This window comes from Hippocampus guttulatus, chromosome 7 (genome assembly GCF_054856545.1).
Source record: "Hippocampus guttulatus isolate MCC_2025c chromosome 7, RoL_Hgut_1.0, whole genome shotgun sequence".
Lineage (NCBI taxonomy): Eukaryota > Metazoa > Chordata > Actinopteri > Syngnathiformes > Syngnathidae > Hippocampus > Hippocampus guttulatus.
The window spans coordinates 23,208,471-23,234,425 of NC_141267.1; the positions used below are offsets into that span (position 1 = coordinate 23,208,471).

At 47.1% G+C, this 25,955-nt stretch overlaps 1 protein-coding gene across 1 annotated transcript; it reads right to left on the reverse strand.

Moving 5' to 3' along the window:
* Positions 1–409: 409 nt before the first annotated feature.
* On the reverse strand, positions 410–25,751 carry LOC147203174 (BMP/retinoic acid-inducible neural-specific protein 3-like). The gene is made up of 8 exons (XM_086116189.1): positions 25,013–25,751; positions 24,246–24,553; positions 17,095–17,285; positions 14,191–14,375; positions 6,233–6,338; positions 5,625–5,861; positions 4,225–4,447; positions 410–2,135 (listed from the first exon to the last, which is right to left on the reverse strand). The coding sequence occupies exons 2-8, from the start codon at positions 24,497–24,499 to the stop codon at positions 1,019–1,021; spliced, it is 2,313 nt and encodes a 770-aa protein (XP_085972315.1). The 5' UTR covers positions 24,500–24,553; positions 25,013–25,751; the 3' UTR covers positions 410–1,018.
* Between the last annotated feature and the right edge of the window lie 204 nt (positions 25,752–25,955).

The following is a 25,955-nucleotide window of genomic DNA, read 5'->3' on the forward strand; positions in this document are numbered from 1 at the left end:
TGTCAAGTTCAGCCAGCACAAAAAGAAAGAGCAATAGAGCTAAAGGGAGAGAAGAGGGCGGAGGAAGCTGTGAGGTTAGCCTAGGCAAAGGTTAGCTTAAACCTTAGCTGGCCAGATGGCTTTTGGATCGAATATGTGCCCGGCAATCAGCTCATGGGATAAACCAATCATGCGTACGGGCATGTACAAAACCTCAGAGTCATTGGGCATTTTTTTTTCTGAATAAAGTACTTTGGAAAAAAAAAAAAAAAACGCGACGTACTGAAGCCGCGATAAATGAAGCGAGGGATCACTGTCGTGCCCCCCACAAAATGCACTTTCTACACATCACGTGTAAAAAGCTTTTTATTTCGTGTATTAACACATTTTAGATAATACAATTTTATACACCCCCCCCCCCGTCCCCCAACAAACAACTATATTATAAAAATAAACACACATGTAACATATCGTGATTATGATGTAGTTTGAACAATTCTAGTGGAGTACATGTTCGTTCTTGTATATGTTCCGTTCATACAAATATGCGTAAGACTTTTCCCCTCGTTTTTTTAAAAAATGGAATCGAAACTCTGAAAACCGTGAGCTGCCAATCAAGTCACAAGATAAAATTAAAAGGTCAAGGATATATCGGCAACAAATAATGTTTGTCTGAGCTGCAAAAGCTGCAAAACATGACAACAAAAAATATCAAATATGCTGGTGGCCCAAGTAGACGCGAGAGCGTGACTTTGTTTGAAGGCTAACAAAGGCTCGGCCTTTTTTTTCTCGATGAGGAAAAGAACTTTGTGCGCCCGTGTCGTCAACTTGTCTGATTGTATGGCGCCTGTACGGATGTTGACGTGCCAGTCCATGAAAAATAATCCTCATGAACCAGATAGTGATGAAATTCTCGTGTTGTAGATGAAGGCTGAATGTGCTCTCTCGAGATTCGCGATGACATTGAGAATGTCCCTCAAGCATCCTTTGCACCGTCATCGGGGGCCTTTGCGAGAACCGCGTTCCATCCGCCCTCTTATTAGCTACATAATTTGGTCGCTTCGTATTCCATCGACTTGGGCTGCTTGGCGCTGAACGTCTGCAGCGCGGCCTGGATGCGGGCGACGTCCGCGGCGGACAGTTTGAGCCGATGCCGCAGCAAACAAGAGAAGAGGTCCAAAGGCTGCGCTCCGGGCGGGGAGAGCCGGTTTACCCGATCCCGGACCTCCAGCAGCTGCAGCAGGGCCGAGTCTTGGGATCCCTGAGTGTACGGGTAGTCCAGCTGTAAGATTAAGTCCTGGATGGCATCCGGGTCAAAGTGCATGCTGTAGCCGTACACCTGGACGCTGTTGATTTTCATGTAGCCGAGATTTTGCCCTGGCTCCAGGTACTCCAAGGGCTCGTAATATACGGTTCCGTTTCCGAGACTTGAAGGACCCCTGATCCGACTCCGCAAGTAAAAGTGGACCGTCTCAAAAAAGGTTTTCCACTTGTTGCCCAAAGTCAAGGTCCAGTTATAACAGTCGTGGGGAAGCTCTAATTTAGTCCTCTCCCAGTCGGGGTAGTCCTTTTGGTCAATGGGCATGATCCAACTCTCCGAATGACTTCCCCCAAACGGATTGATGTAGACGGACAGCACCGGGTCCAGCGTGATGTTTTTGGTCAGGCAAATCTGAAGCGAAATCCCCAGAAGCATGTGAACGTGGTTGGACTTGTATTTGTTGCTTTTCAGAGTCAGCAGCATCCTCTTCCTCCACGACGGGTCAAACCAGCTCTTGAGCCTGACGTCATTGCTGACAAAGATCCCGCGGACGCTGATGCGGTTGTCCCCTTTTTGCAGAAGATAGCGTAACTCCAAATCCCGCAGGTCCGTCTCGAAGCCGAGGTAATGGTCGATGGAGTCCGGAACTTCGTCGCGACACGTGCCCTGACTAAGCATGTAACCCTGGTTGCACGTGGCGCAGCGGGAGCGGTTCTCGTAGGAACAGGAGCCGCAGGAGGTGCCTTCGCCCACCGTGCAGGGAATCGCACTCTGGCAGGGCGGGCGCTCGTAGGGACACGAGCAACTGCGGGTCTCCTCCAAATATGCGCCCAGGTGGTTGTTTTCGCTGCAGTACATTATGGAGAGGATGTAGTTCAACCAGTAGGTCACGGGTCTGGAAAAGAGACAAGAGGAGCGCCCTTCAGTTTTCAGGACCACGCCGACAAATTCATACTCAATGTTGTACATCGTAACTCTTGTCACAGCTCATCAAGTCCATGGTAGTGCTGGTAGTGTGCACCGTGCGCATATGAAATCTGGAGGCCACGGCCAGTATGATGCGGCGACCCACGTGTTATGTTACAAGGGTCGGATGTGAGGTTGAGGACCCAAGTGAAGGCGAGGAAGGCCCGTGCTCCAAAAAGGGGAATTTTCTCCCTCAAAAGACCTCAAAAAGGAAAGTAAACCAGCATGGGGAATCCAATACTTCCAAAACCACAATCAAAGTTACATGGGACAAGACGCTTGGACTGCGACTGAGAGCAAAAACAAACCGATGCAACCGTCCAACAAAGACCAAACCGAAGCAGGCGACTCAAAACGAGCCAACTAAAAAGACGACAAAGTACACCCCTTGACGAGACACAAGTGGTGAGCAAGCTGATTTGTACACACGATAAAGTGGACACAACACCCTAACGAGAAAACAAGACATGACACCAAACAAAAACACGAATCATGGAAACAAGTTGAGTTTTACCGCTCAGACCACTTACAGTATGTATACTGAATTCATACCACATACAGTATAAATTCAGTATACAGCCCCCCCCCCCCCCCCCCCCCACCTCCCACCAAATAAACAAGCCAAACATCAACTGATTTAAGATATGTGTTCAGTACCGGGTGGTTCTCAGAAAGTGTGCTACAGCGTCATTTTCAAACGCCGACCCACTTTGAGAATCGATATCTGATTCATCTCCACAATTCATTTCACTGCTAACAATATTACAAACATGGTCCACCATTCGGGGGTCGTCCTGTTCATCTAATTGGTCATTTGGACCCATTTTTCAATTGAATATCTTTGTCATTTTGAGATGGAACTGGAGCTAGTCGGCTAGCTAGCTAGTCAGATAGATAGCCAGCTAAACAGCTAGCAAGAGAACTAGCAAGTCGGAGAGCGAGCTAGACAGACATCGTTGTACTTTAGATGTGTTAAATGAAAAGAAAAATTTAAAAAGCGAACAACATGACACGTTCCAATTAATCAGATTGTGTTGTCAGTCAGTGTGCTGAATGTTTCCCGTGAAAGCCATCCGCTTGTCACGCACATCTCTTTGCAGTCTCGGCTGTGCACAGCAGGTGAGAGGAAGCTGTTCCGCCATCCGGATGCACACCGTGTCAGCGGGACATGTAAACTGTCACGGAGACGCAGTTTGAACGGTGAGTAAAGGAGAAAAGCTCCTCACTATTCGTCTCCACTTACAGCTCCTGTCACACAGATCGCTGCTCTAATTTCAGTTTGTGGAAAACAATTGTGTATACTTTTTAATCGTTTATTTGTCCTTTTTTGTTTCCAGTGAAACAAAGTGATTGGCAAGTGAATGGCAAAATTCACTTCAACAACAATGGGAGAGATTCGTGCGGAGGGACGTATTTCAAAGCATTTGCTATTATAAAATCATGTCATGTCAACATTAGGAGGCCCGGAGTTTTTATCAGATCTTTTTTTTTATAAACTACCGGTACATGATGAACAGATGTTGGGTTGTTTCATCGATCCAAATATGGTTATGAAATGTTTTACCCAAATGAGAAAGAAAAACAAAACCGAGAAAGCGACTGTACCTGCTAAAAATCACAGTGAATGATTATTTGGGTTCTCACCTAAAATAGAAATGTGAAGAAAAAAAAGATCACGAGTACAGTCTTAGTTTCTAGTCAATTTCAGGTGTGAGACTATCGCCAACATCGGCGGTGCCTTAAAAATCAAAGGCCCAGTAGATTGTGTGTCGGATTAGCATAACGCCGAGTTCAGGCCGTCGCAAAAGTGCTGCCTGCGCACAGAGGCTCTCGGAGGAAAAGAAATGAGCTGTGCCATTTTTGCGTGGCTTGAACGGGACGTGTGATGTGTGGCCGGAGGCTGGAGAATTTGTGCTTATTCCCCTCACGCGGCGGCGGCGGCGCGCGCGCGCGCACACGCGTGTCAAGAGCAAGGTCAGCAAGAATACTTGACAACAACAGGGAGCAGCGTTTCTCACCTCTCTCTCAGCAGAACGATTTTGGGCTTGGCGTGGCACCTCTTGCCCAGGGTGAAGAGCTTGTTGATGATGCGCCCGGATTTGCTCAGAAGCTGCTGGGTGGTGAGCTGCAGCTGTTTGTAGCGTTGATGAATCTCCGGCTCCGTTTTCCAGAAATACTCCACGGCAGATGTGTTCAAAGCATAAAATGTGGGAAGCCTTCGAACAAAGTTCTGGAACTCGTCTGGAAAGCAGGAAAATAAAACGTGAGCACTCTTTTTTTTCCCTCTCTCTCCCTCCCTCTCTCACTCACACACACACACACACACACACACACACACACACACACACACACACACACACACACACACACACACACACACACACACACACACACACACACACACACACACACACACACACACACACACACAAGCCTTCTCTGCTTTGCTCCAACTATATTTGGCTAATTTAATCAGACTAAATGAGAGAATCCCTTCACGCAGGCCACCCGGGCAGCTCCCAGGCTAACTGGAAGTGAAATTGTTTGATGCATATGATAATGAAAAACGGCAGAGCTAAATAAGGGCTTGGGGTATTTTTTCTTCTTTTTTTTTTCCTTTCTATTTTCTCATGAACAGCCAAAAGCTTTTCCAGAGTTTATTTCTTTTGGGAGAGAAAATAGGTTTGACATGGAGCACAAGGCACAGGAAGGAGCCCACAGACTATCTGAGTTGCGACTAACAAATAAAAACACCATTTAAGATGAACAGATTGATTTCCATGGGTGGTCATCAACAATTTATTTATTCTCACTGATCTGAAAGTCAGATGATGAAATGACTGCTTTGGTGGCCGTCAGTCAAACGAGCTTAAAGAGGCAACATTTGATTAATAATGTAATAAAATGTCTGCCCAAGTGATAGCTTCACTTAAATAACACGCAAGATGATTCTGCAATTCAAAGGCAAGGCTCCTTTATTTAGACTGCACATTTTATACACAAGGTAAGTAACTGTGGGTGCTTTGCATGATGAAAAGTACAACATGTCAAAAGTATTTCAAATCAAAGAAGAATTGAACTGTAGTCATTTGCTTGATCAAACCGCATGTCATCTGCATAGCCATGACTGTCAACACCACAGTTACAGTATCATTTGACTCAAGGGTAGCATATTGCAAAAAAGGGGTCCAAGTACTGAGCTTTGAGGGACCCCATATGTGATGGGGCACGCCCATCCCATCAGATTAAAAACTGCATCTTAAGGTTTAGATGATGGGGATGACGTGAAGTGATCTGTTAATAGAGCCAATACAAAAAACAAGATGGCCAGAATGGTCCGGAATAGACTGGCCATTCGGGAGCCGTCCCGAATTTCCCGCCCTCCCGCCCTCGCTGTCAGAGAAGTGAAAACACTGACCTGACTCCTCAAAGTCTTGGTTGGCCGTGTTCCAAGAATTTCGAATTTGCAGCAAACTGTCTTCCATGGACCTCAAATCCAACTGGGGGCAATTACACTGCGGGTAGTCTGCGGCGCACTGACACCAGCAGTCATTGTTCCGGCACACCAATTGGCCCTCCTCATTACATCCGATGTAGCTCAGCGCCGCCTGCACAAACTTGTCCCGCAGATATTCTGGCAGTATGGCATGAAGGCCTGAGTCATGCAAGACAACATTATGTCACCGAGATAATGACCCACGGTAGCAAATCTGGTCCATGTGTCGCACTGAAGACCAAACACTCATATCGGCATGCGTTCTGTCATACTTGACATATTCTGAGCATAACATGCAATATGCTGATTGAACGCTTCGCATTTCCGCTGCTTTTCTTCTCGGTCATGACCGCCTGGTTTACACTTTGCACACAAAGTCCTCCGAGGATTGTGGGGAGGGGGCCGGGGGGGGGGGTGACTGAAGCTAGATTCATTCTGACGCTATTGTGCTAAAGTTATGAGTTTGCCAGAAAAGAGACAGTGTGACATTTCCATCAGAAATCATGTGAGCTCAATTATGAATGTCCAACCTTGCAAGTGAATCTTGTTTTCAGGGCTCTGAACCAAAACGGAACTGACAGAGTCGAGGTTGTCATAGTTACTGCATCCAAGAGGGCCTGTCCTTGTTTCAGTCACCTAACGGGGCGTGGGGGAAACAGAAATGCATCACAATTAGGTTCGATTGAAAAGGGGAAAAAAAATGACAGAGTATCATAAGTTTCAACAAGTGAGAGACCTCAAGTAAAATGCATTTCTTTTATGCAATCTTCAACTATAATTTGTGGGCGGCAGATCAACTTCAGAGGTGGGCATCTCAAGTCACTTTGGTTGTGTCGTCCTAGTCTCGTCGGAGTAATATGTAGAACGCAGCACAACGTTTATATTTGCGTCTGGGAATGTGTTAGAGACAGCTTGGCTAAATTACCAGCGCTGTCATGACCGCAACCAGTGTCCCACTTTGGGAGCACCATTTGCTTGTGCGCACGGTCACGTACGAAACGCCAATCCAGAGCATCGCGAACTTGCTCATTGGGTGACATGTCTGTTGAGTACACAGGCCGTGCAAAAACCGGGACTGCACGCAGATTCTCACCTCGATAAGAGAGAGGCATTTCCTTGAAAAGATTTAGATGATTTATTTATTTTTTTTAAATCATCAATGATCAAAAAACTGCGGTGTCCCCATGGGGTCTATGCTAGAACCTTTATTGTTTTTACTATATCATGTATAAATGATCTGTGTGAGACAATTGAGAGATGGGCCTCTGAGTACAAAGAAAACACCTTTGATTTTTGAGTTCAGCTCAAATCAAGGGAGCAAAATCAAAAGTGTTGCGTTTATATTTTGATCAAGATAAGAATACAGGTAGAGAGGAACAGGATGGGAAGACAGCGTGTGGGCAAAAACTCAGAAGAAGGTGATCCTTTTCCTTTGTCGCTCACGTGCTGCAGGCAATACAGCCGCCGCTCAACTGAAGATATTTGAGTGTTACCATGCTTGGATGAATCCACAAAAAAAAAAAAAATTCCGCCTCTCCGCTTTTGTCACGAGAGAAATAAGCAATTGTTCAGCACAACGATGAACCTGATTAATTTCAAACCATAACATTTTATTGGACTGCTGTGACCTGATATTTGACTTGGATGAAGAGATTTGTGGATGGAGGATAAAAAAACCATCTGCTTAATTGCGTTCGTTGCTCGGTGATTGTGCTTCAAAGCGTGACTGACAACCGATACAGCAAATGATACCATGGTTCGGACAAGGGCATTGGCGGGTAAATGAGCGCTTGCATACATTTATGCCATTTCTACTCGGTGGCGTTAGGTAACACAAACGTGTCAGTTGGTTTTGTACTAAAAACAGACCTCAACAGTTTTCCAAGCAGTCATGCTAGCAGAACAATTGCAAAATCAACCAGTGTGTGTGGTTACTATTACCTAACTCACAAACAAACAAACAAACAAAAAACATTCTGAACTTCATTTCTTGTTTTTAATGTCTTGATGTGTGCTGTTCCTCAAAATCAGGGGTGACCAAACTTTTTCATTGGAGGGTCGCATAGAGAAAAATGCAATGACAAAAGGGGCACTTTAAAAATCCTCAACTCTTTGAAGCACAATAAAGAATCAAGAAAGCAGTTCGAGATTGTTTGTTTCCGTTCATCAGCTTTCTGTTTGAGGTGTTCGGGCAAACAGTTGAGGCTTTCTTTGGGGGTGGCCAACAGCCCTCTATCTCACAGAATAGATCCAGCTCTGCACTTGACAGCAGCCGACTCCCATCTCCACATTCAGAACCAAAAAAGGAAGAAAAGAATGGAGTCAGGTGACCATTTTTCAAACAGTTCCTTGAGGATCATGAATGCGACGTCTTTGTCAATCAGCCATAGAGCACAAAGTCGAAGAAACTATTTTGGCCTTTAAAATGGACTTATCTTGATTCACCACAGAGGTTTGAAGATACAATGTTGTTCTTTTCAAACGTGATTGTTCCGTCTTATTTTTGGTCATGTCGCGGGACGCTGAAAAACGAATGGCGGGCCGCAAATGGCCCCCGTGCCGTAGTTTGGACACCGCCGCTCTCAATGCCATGCCACACACACAGTGTCCCTAACGGTGAAATTTCAATGGAATGCATGCAACGGCAGAGAGTGATTATTAAGGCGCCATAATTGACGACCAGATAATTGAGGCGGCAAAGTAACCAACGACTACATTTAATGGAATATTTAACTAAGCCTAGAGGCTGTTTGAGAACACGCGGTCGGTGACGCCTGTGAGTGCTGTGCATTCACGCATGTACGATGAAATGCATTTCAAACTGCGTCACGGCGGCAACCGCTCCAAAGGTACGCGTGATGAAAAGCGTCTTCAACAGACGCGACTTGGTCACCGGAGAACACGGATTGTTAAATAAACTAACTTGATGGACGGGCGTTTTTTTTGTTCCCCATTCATACACTGGGGGGGCGGGGGGGGGGGGGGATGGCTACGGCCATAAAATAGCGTCTGGACGGGGTGGTTCACCTGGGATCCAAAAGTGTCAACATCGGACAACGGAATATAGACGCAAATTCCCTCGCGATGAAGCTTGCACTCAAGTATGTCATTTGCTTGATGGCACAATGTCATTTGTCAGACTTACAAAAACGCCAGCGTCGACGCCCCTCTTGCAGCCATTTAACGATCAGCCACTAAAGGCACACTTGTCTGACAGATGGCCATTAAGATGCCGTTTCTGTTCATATCTGTCTAGAAATGGAAATTGCCTTCATATAATTTGAAGATGTAGAGGTCTTTAAAGTTACCTGTCGATACGTTTAGGCGGGGGGGGGGGGGGGGGGAGTTAATGTATGAAAACTATTAGTGGGATCGGCGTCGGTGTTGAGTATCCAAACTGGTATCGGTCTGCGTGTCGAACATCCCTAAAAAGACCCTGTGCGATGGGAGCTTTTGCTTTTACTTAGCTTACTAAGAGTTTTTGCACGTTCATTTCTTTTTTTTCTTGAATCTTTTTACGGTCATAGTTTCGGTTCCCTTATCTCTTCGGATAATTGATTTTACTGATTAAAAATGTTGAGTACCACTTTTATTTCTGCCCCCGTCGTCTGCCCCAGAAACGAGTCCTCCGCGTCACGTGTTAATGCTTTGCGAACGCAAGAAATACAGAGCAGGTAAGAGAATTCTTTTCTTACCGGGTGTTGCGCCATACCCAGATGAAGCGTCTCCTCTGAGTCACGCCTTGGCAGTATTTAAAAACTGTTAACATGGTCCGCGGAGACCGATTGCTCTGAGGCCCATCCATTATTTAAGAAGGAAAAGAATTAGCCGACAAATTATTAGAGAACCAGTTACACGTGTTGTGTATTTTACTGATGAACATTTAGCTGCGCGAAGAAACGCTCATGAATAATTCCAAAAAAACTGCATAAAATGTCACTTACAAAGCTCGAATGCGCTCTGTTACCGCCGGTATGTTTTGCTTACCGGAAGAAGAAGAAGTAGAAGAGGCTTTAATAGTTCATGAAAAGCGCCGCTTGGTTCAAAATTGCCTCATTTCAACACCTTCCCAAACTGTCATTTGCCTAATCACTCGGGCACGCGAGACGCGCAAATCCACATTTGCATCTCGGCGACAATTGCGCCCTGTTTATGCAGTCTTTCGGAATTTTAAGAGCACTGGCTTACAGTCTAATGTCGAGCGGGGGAGAGATGAGCTTTTTCAACGGCACGCGCAAATAAAACGGGCCGCGTAGCACGCGAATGAGATTATTGCGCGTTCTCCACGGCCATGAAGGAAAGCTCAAAGCCACACGGGAGCAAAGGAAGTCTTTTATGGAAAGAACGTGGATGACATCACGTCGCAAATACGGGGACGGGGATGCAACCGTTTCAAAATCTCACGACACAACATTGTCAAGGCCTTGAAGGCCACGGGACAGAATTATTGCAACGCGTACTGTATGTGTGGACCAGGATGTGATCAAAGCCACTCCTGCCGCATCGTGGTTGGTGATTTATCACACCGAAATCATTCCCAAGGCTTTGATACGGACTTAAGAGCTGCGCTAAGGCCTTGATTAGATTTTTGGAATTAAAAAACCGCAATAACGTAATGTTATTTTGGCACTCGAGGAAAAGGGTTTTTGCCAACGTCATTTTACGTTTTGGCATTGAATGAGTTGAAGACGAGGGATGACATCATCACTTTCTGAAGCAAAATGGGCAACGATGATCTTGTCACGTCAGGCGATATACAAAGCGGATTTCAAAATACCAGAATGGAGTGCAAAGAATTTACCCGTTGCCAAGTCCAGTCGTTCTTTGTCGGACAAATGCCAACTGGCAGATGAGAAAGTAACTCTCAAAGCACTTTTCAAGTCTGGTGAATATTAGTGAGGGGGGGGGGGCTTCCCTCTCTGGGCGCCCACGACTTCTCACTCCGTCTCAAGTCGACAACGGTCCGCGGCGCTAGCGGGCGGCAATGGAGATGTGCGCTGGCTCACGGCCACCGAGCCGCGCCCGTTCCTCAACGGCCGCAATTTGATTTCTGACGTTCCGTCCGAGTCGTGTTCCTTCCCCGCTCCGACGGTTGATGCGGACGACCGCGCGACGGACTCAACACTCAAGGCACGCCGAACAAATTGGGTCAGACATTTTTTATCGCTTCTCCTCCCCATCGATGAAATCCACCCCCCCCCCCCCCAACTTGACTTTAATGAATCTTCAATCCAGCGAAGGCTGGGCTGCAAATCAAAGGGATGAGCATTGATTGATGCGGCTTTTCCGGCGTAGCCGATGTCATTCCGTGGTGGGCTGAAGCCCTGCTGAATCGCACACGCTTGCGCTCATCTCCTCCCTCGTCAAATCGCTTTCATACCTAACCTCAGCGCAAAGTACGAAATGTTGGACCAATGAAAGAGGCTCTCAAAGGCAGTTACAGAAACGATACTTTTGATTCCCGCGCGGTGGGGACGAGTGTTTGGCACGTCCGCCTCGCATTTTTGAGGACGTGGGTTCAAATCCGGGCTTTGACTTGCCTGAGTGCAGCTTGCACATTCTCGCCGTGCTTATTTCCGCCGACATTCCAATAATCGTGCATGGCAGGTGAATTGGTGACTGGAAGTTGGCCAGAGTTTGGAGTAAGGCTGATAATTTTGCAGCAAACCAAAGTCGGAATAGGCGACGCAATTGCGCAATAAGCGGGATGCAATACGGATGGATGAAAGGAAGTTTGGATTCATCATGGGGTGCCCAAACTTTTTGGACCGAAGATCTACTTTTCAAGCAACCGGCTTCCCGCAATCGACCCGTTACCGCACGTGCGCGCATACGGACCGCTAACGACGGACCTGCTTTATTATTTTATTTTCGAAATACTTTTTTGGTGAAAGTGAAATGAGCAGATATGCTCAAAAATTTCCCCCTACAGCCCTCGCGATCAACTTGGGACCGGTCGATTGTGATCAGCGTATTGGGCACAATGTACAATACAACATCGCTCAGGAAGTCAACGAAAAGTCAATTCGAAAAAATTTGCTGTGGCTACACAGCCGGCGAGATGCGTTTGTAGTGTGAGGAACCATAATGACAATCGGGCATGCGGTGCAAAGGGCGAACTCAGCCAATTGAATTCATTGGGCACGATAAGAAGTGACAGAGTGATGAATGAAAACACCCTGAAGGTATTCGGCGGTGAAAGATGCACCGTGATATTTACATACACAAGCATATCTTGATATGCAAAGTTGGCTGTTTGCCTTCCAAGCCGGCGAATGCGCACACGAGCGATGAGCAAACAGCACCGCTCGCTTCGCCGCTCTCTCTCTCTCTCCTTTTGTGGATGTCAACTCCAATGACACATCACATCATCGGCCGTTAGCTGAGCTGGGAAAATGTTTCCCCATCTCGTTTGGCATCGGAGACCAAAGCAGCGTGATGGTTTTGAACGACATTATGGCGGATACTGTTCAAGTACATCAAAACGGTTTCATCCGCTCCAGTGGGGACGATAATCCCCGGCTGACGGGGGCGTGGAGATGAGGACCACGGCCTGACGCAAATTATGGAAAAAAACATTTAAATTGGAAAAAAATAAGTATTTCGTTTTGCCGTTTAAAATGCTAAACAGTCAACCCCCGTGAATTGGGAGGGGGGGGGGCAATGGGGATCGGGCCGGCTAACTAGCCGCGTATAATTGATAATCTGTTGAAATGCATTGCGGGAAGAAAAAAAAAATTGTTTTTACGAGCCCCCCTAAAAATCTTCCAAAAGAAACCCTGGGATTTTTCTAAAAAAACTTTTAAAATATTGAGAGAAAAAAAGAGGCAAATCCAGTACATGCGCAACATGCACTAACGATCCAGGCTCAATTTAGCTGCTACCTTGCCTTACCTTAAAAATAAAAAATAAAATCTTCCTCCTCTCAGGCAGGATGCAGAACGTCAATATATTTCCTCGATGCCAATTCTTGAACTATTTTCCAAATGCCTGAGCTGAAATGGTTGCCACATCTGAACAGACTGATGTTTTTGTTTTGTTTTTATCTTCGCCTTTGTGCTTTCTGACACCAGGCAAGCCATTTGACTCCACACCGACTCGTTTGTCTTGAGAACTGACAGTAACACGCAGAAATTCAAGACACGCCGCGCCGCGCCGCGTCTTCAGGTTTCAGGTGACCTCTTCCGACCTCTCCTGGACCTCGGCTGTCATCAAGACGGCGCGGCGGCGTCTGCGCGCCCCGAGGCCGCTCGAGAAAAACAACATCTGCCGAAAGCCGCTCGTGACCACGGAGAGCGTTTTGACTCGGCTGCACCGAGGCGGAACGACAGCGGCTCCGGCGAGTGGTCAGGAGGAGCGCAAAAGATCATCGGCCGCCCTCCGCGCTTCCTGATAGGGGAGCTTCACGTCCTGTTGCTTCCAAGGACCCGCCGCCTCCTGAACAGCACCACCGATCCATCAGGGGCTGAAGAGACAGCCTCTCCCGACAATAACACGCGGCCGTGGATGATACGGCCTTCCCCCCCAAATCACCCGTGAAAAGCAAGATTTCCCATTTATGATCAGACTGAATACCATGAATGAAGATTCAAAACATGGCAATAAAATGCCTTTCAATGCAGCTCAAACACGTCCCATTGTCCCATTCCGACAATTAAAACTCATTCAGTACCAGCCAATTCTGGACCAAGCCTGAAAAGACGTTTAAAAACGTCTTTGGGAGTGAATGAGTTAAGGGCTAACCAAGTTTCTTTTTTTTTCCAGACAATTGTCTTTTTTGGGGGGGGGGGTGGAGGTGATGAGAAAAACTCTTACCTGGCTGCTCATTTCGGCTCTCGGTTGAGCCTTCATCGGAGCTGTCACCATTTCCTGCTGACGAGTCTCCAAAACCTTCCAAATAAGGTTCCCGACGCGGTCAAGGCTGCGCTCCAATCCCCTGTCGCCACTGAAGCAATGTGGCAGGTGTGCCCGAGTAGGTCAGCCCCCTCGCCTCTGTTGATAATGCCATCTCGGCGCCTCCTTAAGGACATTGCTTCAACAACAACGGGGGGTTGGAGCGCAGCCTCGACCGGGTCGGAGGATGTGACAACTCTGATGAAGGCTGAAGCGACAGCCAAAACTGTCAGCCAGATACCAGTTTTTCTCTTCACCCCCCCCCCCCAAAAAAAACCCCACCATTGTTTGGGGAAAAAGAGAAACCGTAAACATTATCGGGATGTATAAAACTCGCCAGTTGAACCTGTGAAAATACTATTCAACGTCTAAACAATGTGAAAAATGTTTCCTATGAAGCCCCTTGTGTCATGCCCCCCGCCCCCCACCCGCTTGAATTTTTTTCCCCCCCAGAAAAGGGGGATATATATTTCCATATCCCTGTCGATCTGACAAAACTTCAAAAAGTCGGTGCCGTCTTTTGGCAAATGGCCTCCGGAGGCACCGTTCTGCACATTCCACATGTCCGTATACGGAGGAGCGGGCCGCATTTTACCTTGATGACAGGGGAGGCAATCTGGATGTGGTGCAGCTTGTGCAGGGTGCTCTCCCTGTCAGTGAAGTAGGAGGCCGCCAGCTGGTGCAGAGCCTCCAGAGTCACCGCTGTGCCATTCGCGTCACTCAACTCACTCAATCCACTCAACTTGCGCTTGTCCACAAAGATCATTAAAGACTCTTCTCCTGCCAATTTGAAACACAGACACATTAACATATCATTAGTCAATTTAAGCACAAGTAAAGATGTTCACAACAAGAACAACCAGAGAGTAATTTACGCATGGAAGCATCGTTCATCCAAATAATGTTTCAGTGGCCCCAGAGGAACAGCGACATGATTGAAGGACAATCTGAAGCGAATTTAGGGACAAAGAAAAAAAAGATGAAAACAAAACTCCAAAAAAAAAATATATATATATTTCAAACGAGACGATTTTGTAACCATGCACCCAAGGTGATGGACACTGAAAAAAAAAATAAATAAATAAAATCTGCAGGAACACGCTCAACAAAAAGCGTCGTCGAAATGCTAGGTTTGAAAAATGAGATATTTTCATTCAGGACATTCATTCAAAAAGAAAGACAAATAAACACAAACGAGTATCAAGCCACCTTCACATCATCGCTGTTTGAGCCCAATGGATTTTTTTTTTCTGTTTTAATGCAAATCTACAGCCGTCGCAGCACTCTGAGATGCAATGAGAGTTAGCAATCGAAAAATTCTCCAGACAAAATGAGCTTTAATGGCGGGTGCAGTGCTCGTTTCATTGCCTGAGACCCCGCAGCGAACAGACTCATCTGAGTCTCTTCTACACTGAAAAAAAAATATATAAAAATCGAATCTCAGGGCGGTGGCGCGAGGGCCGCGACCAGCTCAGCGTGTGAGCTGCACGTCCAACAATGAATCCATTAATTGACAATTGAGGATCTTTGCTCCGCCCAGCTACTAAGTCATGGGCGGACAAACACAGTCTGCGGGTATTTGGATCTGCCAAATGTCGCGACCAATCATTCTTCGCTTACGGACACGGAAATAAGCAGCTCACATACAATCTCGGCTTGGCAGGTTAATCCGCTCTTGATGGGCGGGCAAGCACTCCGCAGAGACAAACATTATTATACAAGCAATTAAAAAGTTATTTTCATATCCGTAATATGTCACCTTTAACACAATCTCAGTCACGTTGTATTGTTCTTATTAGTTTGTTCAAGGGGGAAGATGATAGATTACGATCCAGCTCACGGATTCATTTTCAGGCATTTTTTTTTTGTGCTTCAGTCAGTTCGTGGAGACGAATTGATCATCTTTACGTCACGTTGTAGTGGGAAAATGAATGCTATACCATGAGTCAAATGCATCCAGCAATGGGAAAATGGTAACAAAGACATCACGTTTTACATTGAAATCAAAAATGACAATAAGGAATGCAAAGACATGACTTCATATATGCTTAAAAATACGAATCAGAAGAATGTCAATTTGGGCTCTATTCAGGTGCACAAAATGCATCCCTGGTGCAGAAATAAGCTCACACTGCCTGACAAGTTGAGGAATAATTAAGAGGTTTACTACAAAACAAGATCTTGAACTGTGTGTGTGTGTGTGTGTGTGTGACCTTTTGGATGATTAAAAGAACACAACAAACAATCGCCAGAGATGTCTGGCCCACTGAGCATGCAGGAGATTTAATTAATCAAGGTCATAATATTGCCGTGCTCTTCTGGCGCGACGTTCAGCTGTTGACAGAGCCCAACAATTTCAAGAGACTGCACTCACAACTTTCATTTATATTTTGAGTTTTGATTTTGCTGGACTTTGACATTTTTATACATTTTAATTTTTTTTCCCCTTACTCTGTAATTAACTATATTGATTGGATGTTGCTTACTCACAGTGTTGCATTCATGATATCGCTCAAAAAGCGGAGAAGAGCATGAATAGAGCTGCTTCTCACACGGGCAGTCAAGGAGAAAGTCAAAAGACGTCAAGAAAAAAAAGGCTATTTCTCGATCCCCTACGGAGTCCGAGAAAGAAGGACCAAGGCGCCCCCACCAAGAACCCCCCCCCCCACACCGGAGTGGTGGTGGAAGGGGGGGTGTTGTCATGCACGGACGCACGATCAGGAGTAGAAGAGTGCATCCATAGCGGCTAAAACTACATCATCCGCAAGTGGAGATCTTGCAGTTGACTGTAAATGCCCTTGGTGTGCCCTGATCTCCGCGAGTCCTTCCGGTGTGCGCGCCTTTTTCTGAGCCGAGTTAAAAGGGAATGAGCCGGGAGACGCTCCGACTGGCCTGCGTTCCTTCCCACAACGGCGCCCTCTTCTATCTGCGCGAGTCCAGTGAAAAATCTCCACCCAGGCGCACCGTGAGACCGCGTCAAGCGCTAGATTCACGCCGGGCATGAAATTTGTCGTTTTGAGAAAATAACGAGCACAAGTCAAAGGTCGAAATTTAAAATCAGCACGCCGTTAGTTTTGTTGCGTCGTCTTCCTAGTCTGCTTGCAATGACTTTGTCCCATCAGCGCTGCTCCTTGCGTCGACCATTCGGCTCTCTCCTACTTCTCATCTCATGTCCGTGTGCCTCGTTAACTCGCCGGTCTCTTCCAATCTCGGGTGATTGTCCTTCAGCATGCGTGTCGTGTCTGCCATCTATGGTGGTGAGTCCCTTGTGTTTCTTTCCTTCATGGCATCCTGTTATCTCAGGATCTTTTGGTGCTGCCAGCCTGTACATTTCTTTGCTATTTTTCAAATGAAATGCACGCTACTACAACGACTACTTACCAAAATGTCACAGATTGCCAGACGGCGTGCTCTGAAGATCACATTTATCCAGCAGCGGATTCAAAGTAGGACAATACCGAAGACGACAAGCGAACCAGGTCCCGTTGACTTTATTTACCTCCCAACGTGGCAGAGACGAGGAAGTGGGTTCCGTATTTCCGAATAATGTTGTCGGTGATGGCGCTGAGACTGGGCCGCCGTCCCAGATGCCGAATGGCCTGGAGGAACTCGGGGTCCAGCGGAAAGGGCAAACCATTGTTCGCTTGCCTTTCCAAAACGAGGCTGTTCACCTTCCATCGTCCGAACTCCCTGAAAAGACAAAGAGAAGGAGAGAACGCAAATCAGACATAGGTATACATGTCTTTAAAAAAAACAAGTATGTGCTACACAAGGTCATCTAATCATTGTTTTAGATCAAGAGAGCCCCCCCCCCGACCCCCCGTAAAAAAAAGTGTGCTGCACATACGATCATATTTTGATACTTCTGGCTGCGACAATAGCTTTGCACTACAGTGAAAAATATGTATCTCCTACAGAGAAACCCAATGTTTCTCTGTAGGAGATACATATTTTTTACAGAGAAACCCAATGTTTCTCTGTAGGGGATTATTCAAAAACATTGCTCAATCTCATCTGCATTTACCGAGTGATTCCCACCCCCCACTTCCCCCACCCCCCCTCATTTGTTGGAAAGACCCGTGCTGCTCTAAGCACCTCTTTTGGTGCAAGCTTGGTCTGAAAGCGTTTGATATTCAGCCTGTCCTTGGAGCATGCCAAGCTGTCTTTATCTACGGGGTGCAGAACCTGATGCTTGATACATACTGTAGATGAATATGACCCAAATACTGCGGACGCTGTATTTGAGCGGATCAAAGAAAATGAAACACCTTGCAATCGGGTCGCTACTCAACATCTTTTATTGTATATCGGAAAGTTCAATCCATTTTTTTTTTTGGTCCAACGATACTCCAATATACTATACTAGTTGGAAGTCATTGCTTGATTATATATAGACATATATATATAGACATATATATATATATATATATTATATATATATATATATATATATATACACACACACACACCGTATCGGCCTGAATATAAGACGGTGTTTCTTGCATTGAAATAAGATTGAAAAAGTGGGGGTCGTCTTATATTCGGGGCCGAGAATATTCGGGGCCTAGACATTATACCCACTCACGACGCTAGATGGCGCCAGATATAATTGAAGCGAATGCTGAACTTGACTCCCCAGGCCAAAGTGAACCCGTGTCACGAAAGAGAAAAATAAAAAATAGCGGTAAGAAAGAAAAGAGAAGAAAATAATTGAAGAGATAACAGAAAATGGAGTAATGTAGCGACAATCTGGAGAAAAGTGGGTCAAAGATCAGCCAGGTTAACCGGCAGCTGAGGAGAAGTTATGATGTCATTTACATTTCCAAAACCACACACACTTGGAATCCCGGATAACAAAGACTTTGGCTGTGCCGAAACAGGTAAAGTGGAGAAGGAGTGACGATATGAACCACAACCTCCAAATGCTTAAGACACCCCTTGCACACACCAAAAAAACAAAAACAAAAGACAAACGTCGTCTCCAGTATCGCAGCAGCGAGCAGTGACACAACGCTAGCCTTGCTGAAAGTAATTTTCGATTGCCCGGAATATCATTCAGCCCCCATGGGTGCGGGCCTGCCGCCAATCAATTTCCCACCAATAACAGTGACCCCCCCTGGGAAATAAATACACCAAACAGAAAACAGCTCATCAAACCCGCTTTCATGTCCGTCCCAGTCCTCGTGACCGGCCGCCATTTTATATATTTGCGTCCATGGGGAGCGACTTGAAATGGAAGAACTCGAGCCAGATTTGCGGCTCGCATCCAGCTGAGCCCGCAACTGCAGAATGTTGACTGGAAGACCTCAAGCGGAACTTCACAGAAAGTCCCACCGAGCTTTGCGAAATACCGGCCGATTTCCCGGCGAGATCCCGACTAGCTCTCATGACCAAAGACGAGCGCCCACCAAGACAGCAGCTTGAACGAAAGGCCCGGATGCACTCGTACCTGTCGGCGGCCCTTTTGCGGCGAGCTGGAGCATCGGGTATCGGCGGGAGACAGCTCAAGGGCTGTGATGGGCGGAAGAGGTCGTAAGCCGTTACCTGTCCGTCAGAGCCCAGGTGCCTCGGATCCATCGCGGCATGAAGGCAGGCAGCCCGAGGGCGCAGCTCTTTGCTGAACACAGCAAATTGGGCAGGCCAACTTCACCGACGCGCTAAAAATACACCGAGCGCAACCCACGAATGCGAATAAAAACTCGGCGGAGCTCACTGAAAAGTGGAAACAGAATGCTTCCTGATTGGATGCGGGCGACGTAAAAAGTTGACAAACCTTTGTTCGAATGCTAGTTTTTTTTTTATTATGGCGTGAAAAAAACTAGAATAAATGGAAAACGCTTTCCATGATGTGCCTCTGTTCGGAATTCATCACATCCGGCGTCAGGCTGAATGAGAGTCAGTCAGCGCACACCGGCCACCATTTTGAACTCATTTCGTGCCATCCATTTTCAGAGCCTACTTTACCCGACCAAACGAACAAATACAAATACAAACACAGAAAGAACTCCCCAAAATTGAAAGTGTTGGCCTTTAAAGCGCGCCATGACGTGCCATCTTGTTCTTGTGGACTGATGTTTTGTTTTTAATTCCCCCGCCTAGTCTTTGTGCTCGATCACGCCACGCCAAATGCAACGACGGTGATTGTGCTTGCGCACGCAGGAACAATGACATTGGCAGTGACCTCCATGCATTCTTGTTTGAATCAGCCTCACTGTCGTCATTCGGTGTGGAAATACCTCCAGGTGAAAAAAACCCCACCAGGGACTTCAACAGCGTGAAATGACGGAAGCCCGGAAGCTTTGATTTGCATTTCGGCGCTTGCAGCCATCAAGGAGTCCGAATAACCTTTTAAGCCTGCACAAGATCGAGCCACAGCTTGATAGTGACTGAAAAAACATCAAGTCCCAGTTTGACAACAAAAGCGCCCTTTTCATTGGATCGCGTATGAGGTGTGTCTGAAAAGTTCCAGGACAGGCGTCCAACAATGCAATCCTCCAGGAGTCCAAGGCCGGGGTGCGCACTAAAGGATTTTTAGAATCTTCCAACTGGATTTTTCAAACTTTGGCAGACACCACACAATGATAACGAAATCAGCCATACAACGGTTTTGCTCGTGCGGTGGGCGCAGATGATCTCAACACAGTCAATTCGCCAGTCAATAGCAGGGCCGAAAGCGAAGAAACAAACGAGATCTCAAAGGAACCAAACATGCCCGTTTCCCGATGGAGCAGACCCGAAAGGTGCTTGTTCCCAAGGTCAACAGGAGCTATTCAATTGACAAGTGTGAAGCTGCCTGCTTCTCAAACATGCTCATGTTCATGACCTACACCATCTATTCCCAAAACGTCTCATCACAGGACTATTTAAAGGTCACACAGAAGCGCAGCAAATATAATTGGTCATTTCCGTTGGGTTTTGCCGCGCGCTTTCTTGTAACCTTGTTCCGTGATGAACATTTCCATCCTCGGCAGGTCAACAGTCCTCTAAAAATATTTGCGCCCTTGCTCCTTTGACCAAAATCATTGCCCGGGTGGACGACAAATAAGCTTTAAGCGATTGCTAAGCTAACCGATGATTGAAACGGCTAGCGCATCATAACGCCGCGATTAAGTGCTCGGGCGATCGCGTTCACCTCACAGGGGGCTGCCTGGAACCGCGTCAAATAGGAACGGGCCCAAACGTTACGCGGCAAAATAGCAGGACCGGAGAGGAATTCCTTCCTTCCTGTTTACTGTGTTTTGTCACCTCCCCCCCGATAGTGTGGCTGATCTGCAAGGCAGCGGCTCCACTAGTGAAAAGCATCTGAGCGGTGCGAGCCGTGCCGTGGCATTCGTATTGCTTTCAAGACGGACAAAAATAAGACTACGTCAGGAGGTTTATCCCGCGACCTTGTTTTATCCACGGCCGCTCTCTTTTAACAAGACAATTAAGCCGGACGAAACGCTTAAATCCCGCGTAGCGCGACAATACCGCACAAGTGCAGGGAGAGCGTTTTATTACGCAAGGAAATTGCAGTATTGATTTGTTGCTCCCGTGAATGCCACCGCGCCTCCGACAACAGCAAACCACACGAGTCGGCGAGAGAGCGAGATTTGCGCAAGGCCGCGCCGACAGCCGACCCGCTGATCCATCCCGGATTGCAATTTGTCATCGCGCTTTTGACGAGTGATGCGGTGACTCATACGAGACATCGGCAAGCGCCCGCGCGTGTCGATACATGACTCGATACGTCATGTGCAAGACCGCAAGACAAAAACATCTTGCGCCACGTTACGATACGGCGTATGCCGTATCGATTTGAAGCTAAAACGATCAACTAAGCTACAATATCGATAATGTTGGTCACTTGTGTGGCTGTGCACAAAAACAAAAAAATCGAACCTCTTTTCAACATACCTCGTTAATGCCCCCCCTCCTTATAACGAGTCCCGAGTTCACGTCATTCATTTTCCATTTGCCGATTTTGCTGACAACGAGCGCCTTTCCAACCTCAACTTCAGTATAGCGGCCGGATTTTTTTCCCCATCAAATGGTGAAGAGGCCTTCAATTGCGACGAACCGCGGGAAGCGAACTGCCAGCGCGACTTTGCTTATGAACAAAGTGTCCAGCACAGGATTCCCCTTGGTTGCTTCGCAACGCCTCCGATGGACATTGTCGTTCTACTTCGTGAGGCACGCCGCACATGGTCTGAAAACGCGTCTGCTAAACGGAAGCAAATCTCATGTCGATACTGAAGCGCATGTTCGTGTTTTTATGTCTCTAAATGTTTGTACTGTCTTCCGCGTTGGAGGTGGCGGCCATTTTGTTGACCGACCGTTATCGCGTCCAGATTTTCGTGATGTCCCCTCGAGGTGCGTGGTAATGAAGTTTGACTGTACTCAATTTGATTTCGTCAAGTGGTAGCGCGAAATGAAAGCATCTGGATCCAGATACAGTCGATAGTTTTCCGGTGGTTGTGGTGGTGGGGGGGAGGGGGTCTACTTTGAAGAACTTCTGGCTGGGATCATTCCTCCATCACACACTTGTCACAAGTCATAAGCTCCGCGCTGGCTGACGTCCTCGTCATTGCTATCGCTGCTGGTCATCAGGGGAAGGACTTTGCTCAGCTTGGTCCCCCCCGAAGATACAGACTGACTTGGTTCTCGCTGGACAAGCCGTACGGGCATTTGTGTGTACATACGAACTGGTGTGAAAAAAACAAAACAAAAATGGAAGCTCTTGCATCTCATCATCTGGGCCACTTGTTTTGTCGGAGACATACTCTCGATCGGAATCTGAATCAAGCTAGCGCCAAATGTAGCCAAACGCTTTCAGTGTTCGGCAATATTTCTCAAGCAATTAAAAAACAAAACAAAAAGCCTGCAATTTCCAAACTTTGGACAAGGGCAGTACATCAGCGAGTGTGCAATTTTCTTCAAGACTGCACGTAGCGACAATAAGACGGCGAAACACGACGTCACGCTTAAAATTTCTCGACAGAAAACCAAGACGCTAAATTCAAGTAGCACGTGTCATGCACAAGGCAACTCAGTGCGCTTCACACAACCGACATCGCAAGACCTGAAAGCATTCTTGCTACACGTGGCTAAGCCCAGTTGGTTTCCCTCAGGGATAGTGAGATTTCACTGGATAGTTGAATTTGTAATATCAGCATTGGCCACTAGATGGCACACACGCGGCTTAGCTATGCTTGCACCGGGTTTGTGAGTAGGCTTGAACTTTTCGTTGCGGATTCGGAATGACGTACATAGTCACTCGATATTATAAAAAATTTGAGTGAGTGGATTTTCGCGAAAAAAAAAAAAAAGAGATCTTCATCGTCCAAGTGATGGTCCATGGAGCGGATAAATGAAGAGCTGACATTTTGACACACTCATGTTGGTACGCTGTGTGAGAAGCTCTCTTTCAACACGTCTCCACCGCATCGCCACCTCTGATGCTCCCAAAAAAATGTCAAACTCATTCTGTCAGTGTAAGAGGGAAGAATCGTCACTGAAGGAGTGACGTTAATTGCCTGACATTTTCTGCACGCGTCGCGGTGAAATGGCTTCCCGCACGTGCTGTCATACCTGCGTTTCATATCCGCCTCTTGAAGCAGTCCATTTATGTCTCCAGACAGCAAATTAGAGCTGAGCAAATTTTTTTTTACGTGGCTCTCTTGCATTTCTCTTTCTATTCTTCCCTTTTTCACCAGCATTTTGGGAGGGGGAGGCAGGTGGGGGACCGATGGATGTCATATTTTACATTTCGTGGATTTACGGTGAGCTATTTAGGAAAGGCCGAACCTGAAATGGATTCCGTCCATATGAGCTCACAGTGGAACAACTTTTCTGCAAATTGTTCTGACGGGTGGAAACGAGCCACTAGCAGGGACGCGCGCGCGGCCTCGACAATGGAATTGTCTTTCTTCACGACAGCTGTTTTTCTGCCGCCCTCCCTTCTCACTCTGCCCACCTTCACCTTTTTCAACTCACCTTGCAGCCCCTGTCAAACATGCTTTTTAGTTGAGATTTTTAAAAAATTAAATTAAATTAAAATTTATTTTTTGGCTCATGTCGCAGGCCGCTGAAAATGGCCCCCAGGCCATAATTTGGAGACCACTGATGTAAGAAGTATTTTGGCAAAGGCTGATTTTGAGTCCTGATATTTATTTCACTTCATCCTGAAGAAGTAGCGGAAGGTAGCTTTCCAACAATAGCCTGTGGCGTCAATTGTGCACTCACCCACTGTGCTTCATAACACACACACACACACACACACACACACCTCTGAAGCCATTCAGTCTAGCGTGTCACCCTTGAGCTGGCTCAGCAGGCTATCGGCTTGCTCAAACGTGCCTGCGCCATTTTCACTTTTGACTGGCTTCACGTTTTATAAAATCCCTGCTACCCGCAGATGATTCTGAAAATTAAGGAGAAGGAGCAATGCGTCCAAAGCGCAAGAGAAACCTCAAGGCGCCTCGTTTTCATTTGCAGAAAGTAATAAACCCAAGACTTTTTTTCAGATGACTCGAAGAGTTATTTCGATCATCAAATGCATGCGCAAAAGAAAAAAAAGGATGCCGGGATTTTGGGCAAACTCAAACATTGGTGATCATTCATCTTGAAGTATGTCGCCATTTGCCACCAACGAGGGCTGCCAAGTCTTACCTGTAAATTTTATACTTGGTGGTGAATCCTTGCCGGTAGCGCTCTGTGAAATCGATAAACTCCTGCGAGCGGTGGAAAGGACCCTTGGCTGTCAGGAGCCAGCCCAGGGGCCCCGCCGAGCCGGCAAAGCCGGCTCGCGCGGGCTCGGCCGCCTCGACCCCCGCCGACCTCCGGCTCGCCGGCAGGCTTAGTGTCAGCCACGTCCATAGAAACATGAGGGCCGTCAGTCTAAAGAGGATACAGGGGCCACTCATGTTGCTTCCACCGTCCCCGGTGACTCCTCATTCTCCTCGCAATTCCGTCCGGTCCTCAAGATCAGCAAGAAGAGAGCGCGAGGTGAGACAGACGCGACAGACACGCGGAAAATCTTTTGCAAAGGAAATAAAAGGATTGCAGCTGCCCCCCCCCCCCCCCACCTTAATTAAAAAATTATTATTATTTTCGACCTTATGATTGAGAACTGCGGTTTTTAGATAATACATTGAATTAGTTGTGTTTATGTACAAATGACGAGTAAGAATGGATTTGGTCCCCCGGTCAGGGGTTTGGACAACGCGGGGACACGTTTGAGTGCCCCAACAGACCAAATCACATCAAATGTGTCGATTCCACAGTCCAGCAAGAAATCAACAAATAACGATCAACAAAATGCCCACGCGGAACTTATGTTCTCTTTGAAATGAAATGCAAAAACAAATCATTTGGGTCGATAATGCTATCGGACGGTACACATTTTCCATTGATTGATCTGAATTGAAATCCGTTACCTGGTCGGGAAGCGTTGCGGTCCGTAACTTGCCGAAATGGGTCCCCGTTAAATCCTCCGATCGGCGAGCGAAGTTGCGGATGGTTAGACGAACGGACAAGGCAGAAAAGGAAAAGTACTTTTTTTTTTTTTTTAGCGCCGTTTTGTCATCAACATTTCAACAAACGCGCCTTCGAAAGTGCTCAGTCGAAGGCTACCCGACCTTGTGGGTCCATTTTCGCTCCTTCTTCTGCCGCTGCGCTCCCCCCCTCCACTCCCACTCCCCTCTCCTCCTCCTTCTTTTTAATCCGGTTGAAATGATGTGGCGATGGGCATCGTCAATTCAATCCCACGGAAGGAGTCGCGCACGATCCAAGAGCGCATTCCGGCTCGACGCGCCGCGTCTCGTGCAACTCTTTCGCTGGCTTCGGCTAAAATGTCGAGTGCAAGTTGCACCAAGTCGGATCAACGGCGGCTCGAGGCGCAAACGCGACGCCGACCTGGCCGCGCGCCGACTGACAGCGTGCTTGCGCGCGTGCGTGCGCGTGGAGAGCATGAACGGCGCCCTCTCCCTCGCGACTTTAACGCTCAGCCTCGTTTTTTTTGTAATTTATTCCAGCAGCGAGAGCACTCCCCGTTGGCTGAAACGCCTGACGGAAGGCGTGAGAGTGAGGGGGGGGTTCACAAGGAGGCGGTGGTCGGAGGAGGGGAGGAGGCGTGAGCATTTAGCGCTGGAGTCATGCAGTCTAATTTTTCCTCGGCGTACTTCTGATACTCAATAAGCGGCTCGTGAAATCAATTTTGCACTTTCTGTTGTTTGCGGTCATCTTCCATGATCAGATTTCAAGACACACATCTGCAGATCCAGAACAAATCCACACGAGATCAGGACGACAGTGGAGCCGACATTTGTGTATTTGCGTGTGGGCAGTGTGTGTGTGTGGTGGTGGGGGGGGGGGGGACCA

Bases quoted from the DNA above. Each gene is read 5' to 3' on its own strand.
- LOC147203174 (XM_086116189.1), bottom strand. From the start codon at position 24,499: ATGAGTGGCCCCTGTATCCTCTTTAGACTGACGGCCCTCATGTTTCTA. The intron at 4,448-5,624 runs GTCAGTGTTTTC...CCTGCTTTCCAG, and splicing joins CCAAGACTTTGAGGAGTCAG to ACGAGTTCCAGAACTTTGTT. The intron at 2,136-4,224 runs GTGAGAAACGCT...TCTCTTTTCCAG, and splicing joins ATCGTTCTGCTGAGAGAGAG to ACCCGTGACCTACTGGTTGA.